This window comes from Paroedura picta, chromosome 2, assembly GCF_049243985.1.
Source record: "Paroedura picta isolate Pp20150507F chromosome 2, Ppicta_v3.0, whole genome shotgun sequence".
Taxonomy (NCBI): Eukaryota; Metazoa; Chordata; class Lepidosauria; order Squamata; family Gekkonidae; genus Paroedura; species Paroedura picta.
The window spans coordinates 65251324-65269364 of record NC_135370.1 but is presented as its reverse complement, the minus strand read 5'-3'; the positions used below and the strand labels follow the sequence as shown (position 1 = coordinate 65269364).

The window sequence follows — 18041 nt, the reverse complement described above, 5'->3', positions numbered from 1 at the left end:
CACGCTGCTCTCCCATATTGATTGCCAGGTACAGATGTTATAGGGGAGAGTGTTTTGGGGGTGAGGTGTTCTTAGATGATACTGGCAGTCTGGCTTCAACCAAATGCCTGGTGGAAGAGCTCCATTTCGCAAGCCCCTGCAGAACTGAGTAAGCTCCAATAGGGCCCATGTCTCCTCCAGGACTACCTTGCCAAACAAAGCAGGGTCTTACCCTTTACTCACAGTTCATTATGGAGAAATGGCAATTTCCTACTGCCCTGTCCACAGCACCAAGCCTGTGATCTTACTTATGTCACCAACCCTGTTCATTTAGCTACTGAGTTGTTTAGAGGGAACGATCACCAGTCAAAGTAAGGATTACCCTTGCCATATTTTTTCCTATTCAGCTAGCTTAGAAAGCCTCAGCTAATATTTTTAACTCTCACTCTTATGCTGTATTATCTAACCATCTTAGATTTCTCCACTGGTTCCAGCTTCAGGTTTCTACACCTATACTTACAGATCTCTGCTCCCAACTCCTGTGGGCTTGTCTTTACCATAGGTTTAGAGACTAACAAGCTCTCATCCTATGGATCCATGGGCATTGTACTTCTGTGAGGACACCAAAGGGCCTACCATTCCCAGGGTTCTCTGGGAGAAGCCAAAGATGCATGAAGCTGGAAGCATATATATGGACTCTGGAATCTCTTAATCCTCTTTGTACTCTAATACTCTATAAAATCTTATTTTCTAAATAATCGAAGGAGGAAATGCAGCGGGTGCTAGCGAGGAGTGGGTGGTTGTGGGTTAGCAAGCATGTTGGAAGGCTGGTGCTGGGAGGCGTGGAGCGGCCTCCCATTGGCGGGATGTGGGCGAAGCGCCCCCGTGGCTGTGGGTGGCCGGGGCTACCTCCGCCATCGTGTTGCTGCCACTGCCACCACCATTGTTGTAGAGGCCCTCCCGGGGCATGCAAGGCAGGGCGGCGGGGTGAGTGAGTGGCAGAATGGCAATGGGTCAGCAGGCAACTGGGTGGCGAGGCTGGCAGCGATGTGACTGCAGTGCTCAGTGAGGCGGCGGTGGGCTGTAGGAGCAGTGGGCTGGGGAGGACAGGATGGGTGATAGTAGGCGGGGTGCCGGGAGGCGGTGCATGGCAGTGGGTGGTAGGTAGGGTGGGTGGCTTGTGAGGTGATTTTAACTGTAAACTGTCGCATGCAGGACTATGAAGCAAAGAAATATAATAAATAAATAAATACTCATCATCTTGAATCCCATCTTACCTTTCTCATATAGATGTACATGATAAGAATTTAGGTAGGGGTAGAGATGTTGTCACTTCAATTCATCAGCATAACGTCAAACACAACACTGTTACTAAATAGATGATAACCTAAGGATGGATTCTTCTACCGCCTTATCCATTTATTTACTCTTAGTGGCTTGGGAGAAAGGGTCCAATGATTTCAAGACAGTGAAAACCTCTCAAATTGATGAAGCAATGTCAGAAATTTAGAAATGGCTGTAGATTAAGTCTTCCTTTCTATATAGATCAATATTTATTTAATTAGCAGAAAGAATGAAAACCTAGGAGATAAGGGGGGAGGAGCAAACAATCTAATTTGCGTGACATGATTTACCTTTCATAAATGGATGCTGACTTGCACTTAACAAAAGTGCTTCCTTGTCAAGCCTCTTTTGCTGTTGTAATCTTCACAAGCTTTTCTTTTTGTCAATCAAGTGGAAGAATTACTAAGTGGAGCTTACATATGCAAGCGTGTCATGGTGTAATCCTGTACAGAGTTACGCCTTCAAAGCCCAGTGACTTTAATGGCCTTTAAAAAGATTAAAACTTTGCTTAGGATTGTGCCGGCATCATTGGTACCTCTTCATTTATATAGCGACTGTATCCATGGAACCCAATGAGGACACGAGCCTCACTGCTAGCCTACTAAGTCAGTGGATGTATACAGAGGCAGGTCATGAGGTCAGGAAAATGTTCCTTGGAGAGAAACAACATTTCTGAGACTCAGCAGCAGGCCATGAGCAAGGGACAGAACTATTTCTGAATCCAAGGTCAGCTCTGACCTAAACAGTACAAACTCCTCTGTCCCAAGCCTTTCTCTGTGGAAATATTTCTGCTTGCCAAAACCAAGCCTCAGACATGACTTGCCAAGCAGGGCTTGAAAGCCTCTCCTCATTATATAAATCCAAATATAGTGCCCATGACTATCATTATCTCTTGATTTCAGAATACTCACATGGATCTTGCAGGTGCAATGATTCTGCCTGAAAGACCAACTGCAACTCTGTTTCTGCTTCTCCTTGAGCATATAATATCTCTTTTGACTGCATATGGGAGGCTGCAGCTCCTCCACCTAGAAAGCTCTCTCTACACACAACAGAAGCATCTTAAGCAGATAGTAGCATCTACCCTAACTTCCTTCTTTGACTGGTTACAGGGTTTTTTTGCCACGTACAGTCAGAATCCAAATATGCATCTTTCCCCTCCTTGCAACCGAAGGTGCTACAATCCCAAAAAGTTATTATTTGATTCTGCTGATTAGTATGACAGGTCTTGAGATGGTCAGAAAGAGACTGATGAGCAGGAACGAGAGAAGAAACAACCTGAGCAATGTTTCTGAGTCACAATATTGCTGAGGATGACAATATACTAAAGATGTTTCATTAACATTAATGTGGTTGCATCAAATGTCTGTTGCCATGTTCCATTAATGATCTCTCTTTTCCTTTCCTATCCATTCAGATCCAGGAAGTCTCAGTCTTCTATGTGGATACTGGGGTTATTTTTCCCACAGAGATAGCAGGAAGACATGATAGAATTGCAGGGGCAGGGATGCCAGCATCCAGGTGGGACATGGGGACCCCCTGGAATAACAGGTCAGTTCTCTTGGAGGAAATGGCTGCTTTGGAGTGGAGATTCCATTGCATCATACAACACTGGTCCCCACCTCCAAGGTCTCCAAGTATTTCTCAATCCAGAGCTGGCAACCATATGCAAGGGCCATCAGATCCAGTTCCCTGGCCATAGAGCAGGAGCCCTCACACACACCTCACTCCACTATAGATCAGCCACACAGGATCCAAGCCACAAGGGTGCGATTCAGAAAGAGCAGTAAGGAAGCTGTGGAGCAAAGAGCAAAGAACTTCGCTACTGCTTTGAACTCTGGGGAAAAGAAGGAGCCTTATTTGCACAGCACTGGAGGCATAAATAAAATGCTACTCAGAACACCTTTGCGTGTGTGCGCACACACACACACACACAGTGACAGCCTCATTCACCCACAGTCTTATCTTGTGTACAAAATAAGTCCTCCCATTTGTTCAAAGGGCAGTTCTACACTCAGAAAACCACATTGTGGAGGCCAGAGGCCGGGATGTCAGACTCATGTTAAAATTCTCTCTCAGCCATGAAACCCCCTTGGGTTAGTTGCACACACTCACAGTCTCAATAGCCTCTCATTCTAGCTGCATCTGAAGAAGGGAACAGTGACTTATGAAAGCTCACACCTTGCCACAATGGTTGTTAGTCTTTAAGGTGCTACTGGACTCCTGCTCTTTTCTAAGCTTCCCATAAATTATCATAAATTGACTTCTAAATAAAGAGAGCAAATCCTGCCCAAATCCACTTGGAAATTATGATCCATTAGATTATTCTTCTGGACATCTGCTGGGCATCTGCTTAATTCCTCTGGATTCTGAAATGCTGATTGATATGCCATTATACAGCCTATCTAGACACAAAGGCCACATATCTATGTCTTCTCTGTAGGAGAAAAAGGCATCCCTGAGGCTCAGAGACCAGACCTGTGCAGGGCTCTGGATCAATGTGCTGAACTTCTGTCTTTGAGGCAAGATATGTATAACTGGTGTAGTTATAATAAGCCTCAAAAACTGACAGGCATGTCTTCAAGAGAGAATTGGGTAGATTTATTCCCCATTTCTTTGTTGGCACTTGGTGGAATTTTCATTTGGAAGTTGGCAACTGTAAGTCAGGTAAGCTGCTTCTTACAAATTTTGCTAACAGGCTTCAAAATAAAACTCACAGGCCTGATAAGTTGAAGGGTTGCTGCTCGATGCCAAAAACTATCCTTCAGCTCTGAAAGGTATTTTTAAATTGCTTTGCTGGTACTCAAACGCCCAGATACTTGTTGGCTTTTTTTCGCTGCAGCAATATTACTTTGAAGTCTTTCTGAGGAAGGCCTAATTTCAGAGTGGACCTAATTGCTTTCTGTAGCTTTTTGCAGTTTTACAAAAACTATGAGTAGTAAACTGTGTGCCTTTGCTCCTGCAAGTTAATTAATTGCTTTTAAGAGGCATGATTCAGCTGCTTGCAAGTTACTTTGTTGATTACAGATGTAGATGCTTTATTATGTATTAAATACTACAGAGATACTCGTTAGCTTATCAAGTTGGTTCCTTGATAACAGAAATGCTTGGCTTCTACTGAACAGGAGGTTGCCAAGACAACTAGAACTCTTTGGATATGGCTTTTTCTTTGATAATCTCACAAAATAAGAATTTGGTCAAGCAGGTGTCAAAAGATCACAAAGCCTGCACATTTATATTACTATTGTTTTTGCATCCAGTATGACCAGCATCTGGAAAGAAGCCTCACAGGGAACAGGAAAGCAAAAAGACATTATTATTATTATTATTATTATTATTATTATTATTATTATTATTATTATTATTATTATTATTATTATTATTATTATACTTTGATTTATTGCCCGCCATTCCCAGTGGCTTATGGCAGGTTACATCAGTCTAAATAAAACCCTGTTAAAATCCCAGACATAAAAACAACACAATCCAAATGAATCTTTAACCGCTCCTGCGATTAAATAAAGGAGTAAGGGCTAGAGGGGAGGAGATAGGGCGGGCTCTGTCCAGGATAAAAACTCGGAGGGCCCAATCAGGAGCCGCTTTGGGGCTCCTGATTGGGCCCTCCGAGTGTCACTCGAGGGCCAAGCAGCCAATGGGGAGCCGTGCAAAGCCGGCCGGGGAGTCGCCACTCAGAGGAAGAAGCCTTCCCCAGCGGTAAGTCCTCGCCTACCCCTGGCCCTGGCAGAAGGCCACAAAGCCCAGCCCTGCCGTCCTGAGCCTTCTGCTAGGCCCTGGGGCAGCCTCGCCTGCCCCTGGGCCCGGCAGTAGGCCGCAAAGCCCGCCGCCGCCTTCCCGAGCCTTCTGCCGGGCCCTGGTGCAGCCAAGCCTGCCCCTGGGCCTGGTAGTAGGCCGAAAAGCCTGCTGCCACCTTCCCGAGTGTTCTCCCGGGCCCTGGGGCAGCCTCGCCTGACCCTGGGCCTGGCACTAGGCCACAGAACCCACCGCCTCCGTCCCGAGCCTTCTGCCAGGCCCTGGGGCAGCCAAGCCTGCCCCTGAGCCTGGCAGAAGGCCACTAAGCCTGCCCCCGCCATCCCGAGCCTTCTGCCGGGCCCTGGGGCAGCGGAGCCTGCCCCTGGGCCCGGCACTAGGCCGCAGAGCCTGCCACGCCCATTCGGAGCCTTCTGCCGGGCCCTGGGGCAGCGGAGCCTGCCCCTGGGCCTGGCAGAAGGCCGCAAAGTCCCCTTTAAGGCCACCACCTACCTTACTCTGTTCCTCCCTTCCTCCCAGCATTCCCTTTCACCTTCCCTTCCTCCCAGCATTCCCATTGTCCTTCCCTTTCTTCCTTCCTCCCTTTCTCGCATCTGCCTCTTTCTGGCTACCTGTTTCTCTCCCTCTTCTGTCTCTATCTTCCTCCCTTTCTTTCTGTCTTTATCTCTGTCTCTCTTTCTCCTTTTCCCTCCTTCCTTCACCCCATCCCTCCACCCACCCATCATGCTTGAGCCCACTTTATTTTGGCCACAGTGGGCTTAATATCTAGTCTAGTATAATATAAAAGAGAAGAATGGCAGAAAAAATATTTTTTTTAAACCTATCCCTTCTCCCAATAATTCATAAGGGAGGTGGGAAGAGGGGGCAGATGAAACCATAGCCATAATATGCACACTGTCCTGGAGGTAATGAAGAAAAACATATTATGTATGTAAACAATACATGCAAATATAATTGAGCACATCCAATGGTTCCAAAGCTGCATACTGAGCTCGAATAGGCTGTTGGGTCTATCTTCAAAATTTAGGTTATTTATATATCCAAGCTCCAAGGGTAATAGGCAAAATAATCTCATGTACTATGGAAAAACCAAGCCTCCCAACCAAGCAATCACAGTAGCAAAACTCTCAGTACTTAAACTGGCAGCAGTGAGCAGCTAAATAACAGTGAAATTGCACAAGTAGCAGAATTATATGGTGCAGGTTTTGCTAGGCAGTACTGGCCAGTCTTCAGGAGAGAGCACTCATATTTGAATGTTCCCTCATATAAAAATATTCCCTGCACATATAATGCAAGCGTGTCAGGAAGATGGCTAGGTTAGATAATGCCACAAGCTTCTGCAGATCATCGAAGCTCAGTACTCAGTGCACTGTCAAAAAAACCTTGCTGAAACAAACTGCCCTGACATGCATGGTGAAGCTTCCTACCTTGAATTCCATAGGTGTATATTTCTCGTTCTTGGGTGTTGTGTTGCCTTTGTAATGAAGATGGTTGGGAGTGGTGGGGTGAATAACAGTAGACTCCTGGGACTGCCTCTGGCAGCGCTGGCAGTAAACGTAGATCACAAAAGTTAAAAGGCTAGAGCCAAAGAAACAGGAGACCCCAGTGGCAATCAGATGGATAAGGCTGAAACCTGGAGAAGGCAGCGAGAAAAGAGACTGTGATTAGAAACACAAACCACCCTGAGACACAAGGAAAGGTCAGCTATAAATTTTAAATAAATAAATCACAAGAGCAAATGAGATCTACCTTTTTTTTTAAGAGAAGTGCTATCAAATAACGGGTTGTATAACACCTCATTGACAGTTTGCACCAATTTCCCTTTTCCTTTGCAGGTCACCTCATGTTATTCCTCTAAGGAGACGGGGAGGCACAATAGTTCAATTCTGACATTGGAAAATTTAGTCTGGATCCACTCCATTGTAGGCAAAACACCACACAGGAACATATGAGCTTTGTGCAGTATTTACCACTATTGTGCACAGCCTAGCACTGTGGTGCAAATGTTCAAGTCTCACTGACCCCAACACCATTTGTACATTGGCTACACACCTCACTTTCTTTTGTGGTTGTTCAAATGATGGCTTGGATCCACTAGACTAGAGTATTTTAGCTGATTCCCCTTTCAAGCTGCAGACCACACCTCCACCCTCCTTCTTTGATCCTCTGTCTCCCAGGAATAACATTAGTTTGGGGGTGGGGGGCTGCAGCTGAAGAGGAAATAAGAGGAAGTCACATTCCACTAAAGCAAATCCCCCTCCTTCAAGAGCTATTTCCGTTGTTCTCAAGCCAATATGTGCAAAGTAGACAAGCAGACTGCACTACAAAACTGAAACAAAGGCTGCCTTTGCCCTCTATGATTCCAGAAGATTTCCCAGTGCATTCACCTGAAAAATTCCTGCATGACAAACAGTTTTCTGTAAAACCACCCATAAATTATCCCCACAATATCCCCTGTTCTGGGTTATAATGGGGTGATGTTAGTGGATGACTAGAAGGCAAGAATGCTGGTGTCTTCCACTGTAATGCTGGTAGACATGAGCTCCCCTCTGCTCATCATGGTTCTGCCATGGTGGAGCTTTAACAAAATCATATGTGGCTTTCCCAAAGCTGTTTTTTTCTCCTTCTGTTGATAGTTAAACTAAGCATTAAGCTGACAGCCAAAGGTACACAGACAATATACATTAGAAGAGCTCTACTGGATCAGCCCAATAGTGCATCTAGTCCAGCATCCCATTTCACACAGTGGCCAACCAATTCCTCCGGACAGACAACAACAGGGCGTAGAAGCTACTAGCCTCCTGGCTAGTAGCTATTGATAGACTTAACATCCATGAATCTATTCTAATTCCCCCTTAACATTGTTTGTTCCAGCGGCCATCACTACATCCTCTGGCAGTGAATTACACATGTTATTCATGCTCTGTGTAACGTAGTATTTCAGTGGGTCTCAAAGAATGTGTATGTCATGGAAATTAGAAACAAAATGCAGGATTTATCATCGAATGGAGAGAGAAAGGCCTTCCCTCTTTTTAAAAAACAGTTATCTATCAACAGATATAAAAACACAACTTAACTGATATCTCTTCTAACAATTTTCATCCAAAGATGGATCAACAAGATATAATCTAGTGAACATAAGAAACCTCCAAACAGCACAATGCTTGCTTCATAAACTCCATAACTGTATCCCCCTCGATATATACCTGACATGATGCATTAATAAGTCAAACTCCTGTACCTCATCTAATTCATGCTGCTGTGTCCATAAACATCAGCTTCAATTAGTGCTTTAGTGCCTATATTAATGAACTCATCACTAAGTACTTCTCCTGATTGCCTTAAAATATTGCAGGAAGACATCACTATTATTATTTATATCCTACATCTTTTCTTACTATTATAGACCTCAAGGACAGCGTAGGGTTCCCAGAAGATGTCAAGAAAAAAGAGAAGAAAATAATTAACTTAAAAAAACAACAACCCTGAGTTAAGGAACAGAAAGGTTGAATAAATATAAATATTAAACGTTTTTAAAGAAGGTTAAAAATACTAAAAGGCCTCACTATTAGCCTCACGTGTAAAATCAATTCAACAACGACTACTGAAGAAGATGGTTGCACCAAACACCTCTGGTCTACACCACCGGGTCACGCTTGTTCATTGGCAAACTCATTTTACATGGGAGGCCTTTCAGTGTTTCTAACCATTTAAGAAATAAATTCATGTGTTTTCATTTATAATATGTCTAGTTTTTCTATGTAAAATGCATGTAACACTTGGCCGCATGTTTATGTTTGTTTAACCTTTGTGGTTCCCAGAAGCTGTCCCCTCTTAACTTTTGCTAGGCTGCTGCTTTATTGCCCTGAGTACCCCAGGAGTACAGCAAAGGAGCAGCAGTGGCTCCTGATGCAGGAGAAAAAGGACAAGCCTTTGCTGCTGCTGACCAAGAAAGAGAGGCACCTTTCATCTTCCGAGGACGCTGTGGAGGCAAGGGGACTTCACTTTGCTACCTTCTGGGCTAAGTTGTTCATCTGTCGACATTTACTATTTTCTACCACACCTTGCCAGCTACTACAATGAAGGATTCTGTGGTGTTTTGGTGTAAAGCACATGTGTGCTCTCGCTTCTAGACTGAGACATTCCAATGAGTGGACTCCTCCCATGTGGCAATTCAAGGCAGCATCCAGGAGCAAAAGAGACGGCAGGAACAGCAGGACTGACTATTGTTTGCCTTGATTCCTGGCAGAACCCCAGCTGGAACCTGCTGCCATTCAGGCAGGGATCTACTGCATAAAGAGTTCATAGAGTGTGGCTTCTGACGGATAATTTTCCTCAGCACAGATATGCAGATTTCAAACACCTCCCATTTCAGTGGGTGACTAAGAAAATGTACAAACAGTGCAAAGAAATGAGCCAAAGAACCTAAGGAAGATGAATTGCCAGGGAGAAAGTTTAAAGGAGGGAAAGGGAAGAACTGAAAGGTTTTCAGAGTAACAGAGTTTATAAGAAACTTTAGCTCAAAGCAAGATTTCTTAGGCCGCATCTATACTATCAGCATAGATTGTTTTTTTTTAATTTACTTAAAGCCCCTCTTTCACCAAAGAATCCTAAGAATTGAAGTGTAGAGAGATGCTGAAGACTGTGCCAAGTATCTGAGTGGCCATCACCCAAACTCCCCTGGGAGGGGGAACTGGCTTATTTGGAATTCTTGCCTAGAAATTTAAATTTGTTCATCCTGAATAGGATTTGAATTATGTACCCCTGGATATTAATTGCACTCCTCTGCCTTTAAAAGGGACATTTCAGGGGAAATGTGTGCTTGTACAATTTACCTGTGAACTATTTAAACAGTACTGAACATGATGTCGAGCTTAGCTGATTTTTTATAACTTCCCCAATTCTCAGTCCTGCATTTGACAAAGTTTCTCTGGCCATTTGGGTCTCCCTCCATGTGGTTGTGCAAAAAGTCTTGATAACCAAGACTGGTCTTTTAAAGTACAAACAGCCCATTTATATAGAAAGTGTGTGTATGTGAATGGGGGGGGGGGTTTTCTATACGGTGTGTTTTCCCATACCCCATTTATGAGAGGCAATAGCACAAATGTCTAGTAATTGTATTTTTTGCCTGATCTTGTACTGAGCTCGGGGACTGAATTTTACAGTGAATATAGATTATAACAACAAATAAAACTATAATAACAAGAAAGGCAGTGAAAACATCAATACCAATGCATAATGTTGAACACAAGGTTAATATGGGGTCCTACAGCTGAAGCACAAACAGGGTGGGAATAAATGAGAGATGCTAAAAGCCAGCATGGATGTTAATGGAGCTGAAGTCCTAATTCCACTGGCTTCCCTGAAGTCACACACACTAAAAAGTTAGGCTAAAAGTTTTATCAAAAGAGTCTTTGTTTTTTCTGCACTTGTCGTGTACTGTTCTGTGCTGAGAGGGACTGATGGGCACTACACTGAGACTCACCAGGAAATCTACTTATTTGTATGAGAAAAGCTCCAAAACCATTTTGAAGATGCAAAATCACCCCTTTCTAGTTGCACTCATAAGACATGGCATTCCTTGAGACAGTTTTGTGTGGACAAAAAAAAAGTCCATCTTTTTTTGATCTGGCTGGTCTTGGGCAGCTGTTTGGGAGAAAAGTGAGAAGACTGCCTGGGAAATCTAGCAGTCTCTGCAGCTGATTTTGAGGATGTGAGTTTGGGGAGAATGCTAAGAATGATCTGCTACCGAACATTTATCACTGCTACCCCCGGAACAGAAATATAGTTCCCAGGGCTCCCTGGTGAGAGGGAATGGCTGTTAAACCCATTTAAATCTGTAATGTACATATAACCTCCAAGGGAGAAGCAAGACATTTTCTTATGAAAATCTTAGTGCTGGGGAAGCATTTTGCATCACAATTAGGTTTTGCTCTACATCACAGATTCAACGTTAGGGCCAATAACATGTTTCTGAGAGATTCTTTACATTGGTTTATGGACGTGAATTCCCTCAAAGAATACGAATTGCACTTTGATGAGGATGCAGTTCACTCTCTGTAAGCAATGCAGTGCTTTTCTTGGGTTAGGAAATTAATCTTAAATTAACCCAAGTCTGTTGTAGCAACTGGTAGGAAATTACAAATGACCCAAGCAAGTTCTTTGTTAGCAGCTTGGGCAGAATTTCAGCCCAAATGACTGAATATTGCAGCCCATAAAGTTGCAGCCCATGTTGCCAGGTGGTTTTGCCAGAGGAACCAAGAAAGGCACATTTCTGGTATGCCCCATCAAAAGACACCAGGAAGTGCTAGGAATGTTTCCTCTGCATTCTGTGAGTTGGAAGCTGCTATTCCCTAAACTGGAAAAAAATAACTGACACAATGACCATTGAATGGAAACTACATCTTGCATGGGCAGCCTCATTCTGCTTCTACTGATATCAGTGGCCTAGACAGTGTTTAAGATTCAGCATATTCTTATTGTGCCAGTTATGCTTGAGGCCCAGTTATACTGCTTAAAATATGTAAATCATAGTTGGCTTTTTATTATTGCCCTCCACAGCTTAGATGGCAACCGATGCTTGTGGTAGAAAATGGATGCAAAGAGACTACTAAATCATCAGGTTCCTAAGTACTGATGAAGTGACAAGCTTTGCAAAATCGATTAGTGACCCCCCCCCCAAATGAAGGGAACAGGAATTTAATGGCACCTTAAAGACTAACACAATCTATTCCAGCATGAGTTTTTGTGAGTCAAATCCCACTAGATCAGACACAATTTCTTTGTTCCCCCTTTGTTTTCACTTCCTCAAGTTCCTCGGAAGGCTCGCCTGAATAAATTTGTCTCAAAATTTTGTTTTGGATGGAACGTGATAGCAATGCAAGAGTTAACTGAGCGCTCAAAATTAGGAAGATAAGGGATGTATCTTTGAGTTTTCAGGCCTGTTTAAAAAAGGAAGTGAAGCACAAAGCACTGTGATTACTATTTAATTATTCTGACAGCCTCCCTCCCCAAAATTAAATTCTCAAACCAGAAACCTGAGCAGCAAATGCCCCCCTATCCCTGGATCAGACAATGAAACTCTAGTGGAATCAAGGCTATCAACAGGATGTGAACTGCATGGATTAATGGCTGGGTTGATGCTACCCAGAATAGAGAAGTCATGTTAAGATAAAAATAAGATCTATAGTTAGTTGTACTCTACCTCCACAGTTTGTGCTCTCATCAATGCTTGAGGCTGGCAGGATCACTAGACAAAGAGAAAAATAGTGGGGGAAGAATGTCATTTTGTCATCTACAACATGGTAGAGGCAATTAAAACCTCTTTGCTTGACACATGGTACGTTAATCTCTGCAGCAAATGGAGGCCCTCCCAGAGCTCTGACAGAAAGCACAAAATGATATTTAGCAAAAATCTCATTAAAAATACTCTCCATCACATCAGAAACATAGATTGTATTACAAATTACTGAAATGCAACACACAATACGCAAATTTAGCAATGCTTGGTTTGGGCAAGAAGTATGCAACGCCCACTCCCTCCTGAAGTCTAAAGACTCAAAGGGTGTGTTTGTGCTTTTCATGTTGCGTGCACAAATCACTCAAATGCCAACTAAACTTTTGCTTTCACAAAACATTTGAATAGTGCATAATCCATCATCTGCTTTAGAAACATTAAGCAGTCAGTGACCAGCATATGATGCAAACCAGAAACCATATTGCTAAGGCAGAACCACATTGTTAACTGGAGTCATGTCTACAGTATCTCACCACCGCCACAACTTAGGGAGTGGGTGTAACATAGTTTATTCAGCACTATATTCCAACTGTAGCAATTTGATGACTTTGAAAATAACATAGAAACAATATATAGGCTACACAAGTATAAAGCAAAAGGTTGACACAGCTTCATAGATCATATGTCTATAAACTGTTATGTACTGTTGAACCTCGATGTTGATAAATCTTTTTATTTCATATCAATTGCCTTGCCTATGAGTTTCCTTGGAGATATCTGCCCAGTTTCTGTCAGGGTCAAGTACGGGACTAAACTATCTTAATTCTATATTTTCAACTTAGGTTGCTAAATCCTTAATGCCTATGCTTATGATACAGAAAAATGAAGTCTCTGCTTCATTCACAAATCCCAAAACTTCCATGTAGAAAATTCCTATTGTTCTTTATGAATGCCCTGTCCTCAAATATCTATCATCTAATCCATTCAAATTAAGAAATGTGACCCAAAAACTTGCCAATAATTTCTTCTCCGTCTGGATCCTAAACAACCAACAAGCTGGATATCTTTCCTACTGCATGATAGCTCTTTTTTAAAAATGTGAACTAAGGAAAACCAGACATCCAAACAAACCCACTACTTCCTGTACCATTAAACATGGTAATCAATTTCTTTAACAGAGAATTTGGAAAGCCCATCCCATCTTTATGCAGCTTTCACTGTATTCATATTTGGCTAAGGGCTAAGAGGGCGGAGAGTGGGCGGGGCCGGTCCGGGTGAGGGGCCAATCAGAAGGTGTGAAGAGCCTTCTGACTGGCCCCTCACCAGGACAGACAGCAGTTCTAGTTAATCGGGTGAGGGCACAATCTAGTCCCTCACCAGCACAGGCCAGAAAGGCTTCTAGGTCCTCACCATAACAAGCTTCGAAGCCCTCACCAGGACAGGCCAGAAAGCCATGGGGAAGCATCAGGACACCGTGAGTAAAGACAGAGGCCTTCCCCTCGGGCCTAGAAGCACACCTGGGACCTCGAACAGGCCCAGGGTGTGCTTCTAGGCCTGAACAGAAGGCCGTGCCGATGCATGGGGGGAGGGGGGGAAGCAGGCCTTCCCCTCGGGCCTAGAAGTACACAGGGGGGGCCTTTCAAAGCCCGTTCTCACAAATGGGCTTTGAATCTAGTATTCTTATAAATTACTATGCCTCTGACCTGATATCCTTTCTCGCCTCTTCAAAGTGCATGAAGTTGTACCTACCAGGGATTTCATTGTACAAGCAGTCTTGGTATTGTGTGCTGTTCCCAACACATTGGGAGGATCCTGGATTGTGGATTTCACAGTAGCGACTCCGGTACTGGATACCATCTTCATTACACAAACTCCATTCGGACCATTCGGACCATCCTCCTTAAAAAAATAACCAAAGGAATATGATACCAAAAAGAAAGTTAATTTAACTCATGATAATCACAATATCAAGCAAAGCAAAATATAGTTCAGTAAACCAAAGTTTGAGTCCAGTGGCACCTTCAAGACCAAGAAAGTTTTACTCCAAGTATAAGATTGTGTTCAAGCACCCTTCTTCAGAAACAGTGAAACAGCTTATACCTGGAATAAAACTTTGATGGTCTTAAAACTTTGTTGCCCCTGGACTCAAGCTTTGCTCTGCTGCTTCAGACCAACATGGCTACCTACCTGAATCTATACTTCAGAAAGTTACATGTGCGTAGCTGAACATTTAGGGACACTCTTAACACACAATAGCAGAGAAAAGTCTTCAGTGATAAAGACAAAACAGATTTCAGAACAGCACCGCTGTGTCAAGCCTATTTATACAAGTTCTGTAGAACTTGTATAAATGTCCCAATGTCCAACTACTCCATTTAGTTATTGTTTGGGAGTAAGTAGCGTATTAAAAAATCAGGAAGATAAGGGCCATCAGTGGAATTACATCCAGTCTGGAGTTATATACATACTACTGAAACGTGGGCTTTAAAAAACACACCAGTAGTAACTAAAGAAAGCAGTGATTATTACTGTTGTTTAATTGTATGATGGTACATTTTATCTGTCTTGTAAACTTGAGCACAATTTATGTAGTAGAAATAATACATATAGACACTTTAAATAAATAAAATATGGTAAGAATGAGATCTGTACTGGGCTCTCCAGTATTAAAAAAAACTTTAGACACTGCTTTTCTCCCCAGTGTGCGCACAAAACATAATTCTCTCCTCCTTCCTACACTTATACTGTCTGGGAGCCAAATATCTGAGGGACTGCCTGTCACCTTATATCCCCTGAAGCACTTTACACTCTTTGTGTACCAACTTGCTGGTGATACCCTGCCTCCAGGAGGTTCGCCTGGCCTTGAACAGGGCCAGGGCTTTTTCAGTCCTGGCCCCAACCTGGTGGAATGAGTTCCCGGAAGACCTGAGGGCCCTGCAGGAGCTCTCTGTGTTCTACAGGGCCTGTAAGATGCAGCTCTTCCACCAGATTCTTGGTTGAGGCCAGGGTGTGGGAGATCAGATGGGCCCCTCTAGCCCAGATCATCATCAGCAATGGACTGCCGGCACTCATAGATTGTCCCTTGTGGCACAGAGAGGGAGTTGTCTGATTTGGAATGGAGGAGGATAGGGGGGTTTTTGCCTCTGGAATATCATGTTTTAACAGGGGGATGGATGGTTTTATGTATTCTTATGTGGGATTTTATATTACGTAACCTACCAAAAGATGGTTTGGCTGATAGCAGTGGCCAGTAAATCCCATACTACTACTACTACTACTACTAATAATAATAATTTTTGCCTCACAACAGAAACCTTGTAATGGCAGTTAGGCTATGACAATAACTGATCCAAAGTCACCCAGACCAACTGATAACTGATCCAATAACTGATCTACAGGTTGGAGTTTGAGCCAGGGCAGGTTGCCCCACCTCTCTCTGATCTTGCATGGGGGAGCATTTGGCCCCACCCCTCATCGACCCCAGATTTGTGCTCCTGCACGAGAAACGGTGCAGCAAAGTTCCCAGTGCAGAAACGTTCCCAGTGAACTTCCATGGCAGAGTAGGGATTCAAACCTGAGTCTCCCAGTCCCTTAAGGAGTTAACTGTGCTGACTCTCCCATATATTATCTTGAACACGTGAAGCTGCCTTATACTGAATCAGACCCTCAGTCCATCAAAGTGAGTATTATCTACTCAGATTGGTGGCCGCTCTCCAAGGTCTCAGGTCTTTAATATCCTCTACTACCTGATCTACTTAACTGGAGATGCCAGAGATTGAACCTGGGACCTCCTGCATTTCAAGCAGATGTTCTACTGCTGAGCTACAGCCCCTTCCTGTGATTCATTTTTATATCTCTGTAATTTCTCCATATTGCAATTTGAAGGCTGTAACTATAGTTTGCCCAAGGCATCCTAAAAATGGGCTTCACGATTTACAGCTCAACAATACATTGTCAGAAGCATTCTATATACAAGGATGAGTTAAAAATTGCTACTAGGGTTCCAGTTCACTCATGCACAGGTTTACTCCAAACAAAACGATTTTCTTGAAGGACACAGCATAATATTGGGGGCTTATTTTGAAGAAGTTTTAAGAAAACTGAAAACTGGATTGGTGAGAAAAAGGCCAAACAAGTTGTGCTGAGGAATTTTTTCCCATCACAACAATGAACCTGCTCATTCCTCAAGTGTAAGGGGCTGTACTATGAGAATTTCATTGGGAAACCTTACCCCATCTACCCCACAGTCCTGACCTTGCCCCTTCAGACTGTTCCTAAAATGCAAAGAACATTTGAAAGGAAGATGACTTGAGTCCCCCGAGGATGAAGAAACTTGTTTTGACACGGTATACATTGGAAAGGGTAGAATTCTTTGGGGGAGGCTTAGAGAGATAGAAACACCACCTTCACATGCGTATACATGTATAGATGGCATATATAATCAGAAACAACAGCTTCATATTTTTGCTTAATAAACGTTTCTCTAATTGTGTATGCTTTGCTTTATGAAACCTCAGGGTCTCATTCAATGAAACAACCAAACAAAACAGGACAATATTTGGGTCTCCACAATATGGGTCAGTCATTAAGCAGTTAACAAAATTCATCAGAAAAGATTTAAAGTATCAAGTCATGGGGCACCTAAAAGATGCCTTTAATTTGTACAGGGGGGTATATTTATTTGCCTAGCCAACACAAATTCAATGATTCGCTGAAAATGGTCTTAGCATTTGCAACTGGGCTAAGATTTTATGCACTTAAAAATGCGAGCACATTCTGAATAATAGATTTATCTTCTGATTTTAACTACTTTTCTCCATTCTGAAAAGTGAACTAGAGGAACCCGGGCTGTAGTACCTTCGCACAAATGGGTATTGCACAGCGCTTCCTCTGTGTGCAGCCCAATGCAGATGTCCTCGCCATTAGAAGGTGCCGGGTTGGTGCAGGTTCGGGTGCGCTGGTAGTGTCCCCCACCACAGGTTGCTGAGCACTGGGACCAAGGAGTCCAGCAGGACCATGATCCTTTCACTAAAATGAAATGGAGAGATGCACACATTATCATTTGGGTATTTGTTCAGCAAAAGAAAAGGGGGATTCGCAGTCAAAACTCATGGAATTGCAAGAAAAGAGGGGCAGGAAGTTATGGTAGAAACCTTGGGGATTTTAGAAAGCATCATATTTAGTATGGAAAACAACTAATATACTTTGCTCACAACACTGTCCATTACACCATGGCTTCTTCCCCCAATCCAGAACCACATCTCTGGCCCTTTCTGTGCTCCATTTCCCAGATGTCCAACTATGAAACCCAGAAAGAGTAAGGATTAATAGGTTCTACATTCAATATCCCTTCTCCATCTCATAGGAGAAGCAAGGAAGATAATAATTAGGTCACTAAAAAAACTATTAGTGTTACCTCATCTAAAATGGTTTTTAACAAGAATATGAAAAAGAAGCTCTTAGAAATGTTTCAATACTGTAAGTAACAGTATTATGAAAACAAATTCAAACATAAGTTAACAGGAAACTATATTATCTGGAATAGTGGGGTAAACTTCATAATGAAGATGGTTCCCATCTCAAACACAAGACAATCAATGCCCATAAAGGGGGATAAAAGTTAAGGGCCCTGAATTAATCAATAAGCTGCTTTGTAAACTCAAGGTATGCTAATTCTGTGTAGCTTTCTTTTTGCTAAAGATAAAGATTATAT

The 18041-nt window shown here is 43.0% G+C and overlaps 1 protein-coding gene across 11 annotated transcripts in view; it reads right to left on the bottom strand.

The window, feature by feature from the left end:
* SEMA5B (semaphorin 5B) overlaps positions 1-18041 on the bottom strand; it is a 473766-nt gene that overhangs the window by 20013 nt on the left and 435712 nt on the right. For all 11 annotated transcript variants that reach the window (XM_077320463.1, XM_077320455.1, XM_077320456.1 and 8 more), the window contains 4 exons: positions 17186-17356; positions 14078-14227; positions 12296-12340; positions 6519-6724 (listed from right to left, as the gene is read on the bottom strand). In XM_077320463.1, coding sequence (XP_077176578.1) covers positions 6519-6724; positions 12296-12340; positions 14078-14227; positions 17186-17356 — 572 coding nt within the window. The remainder of the gene's footprint in view (positions 1-6518; positions 6725-12295; positions 12341-14077; positions 14228-17185; positions 17357-18041) is intronic.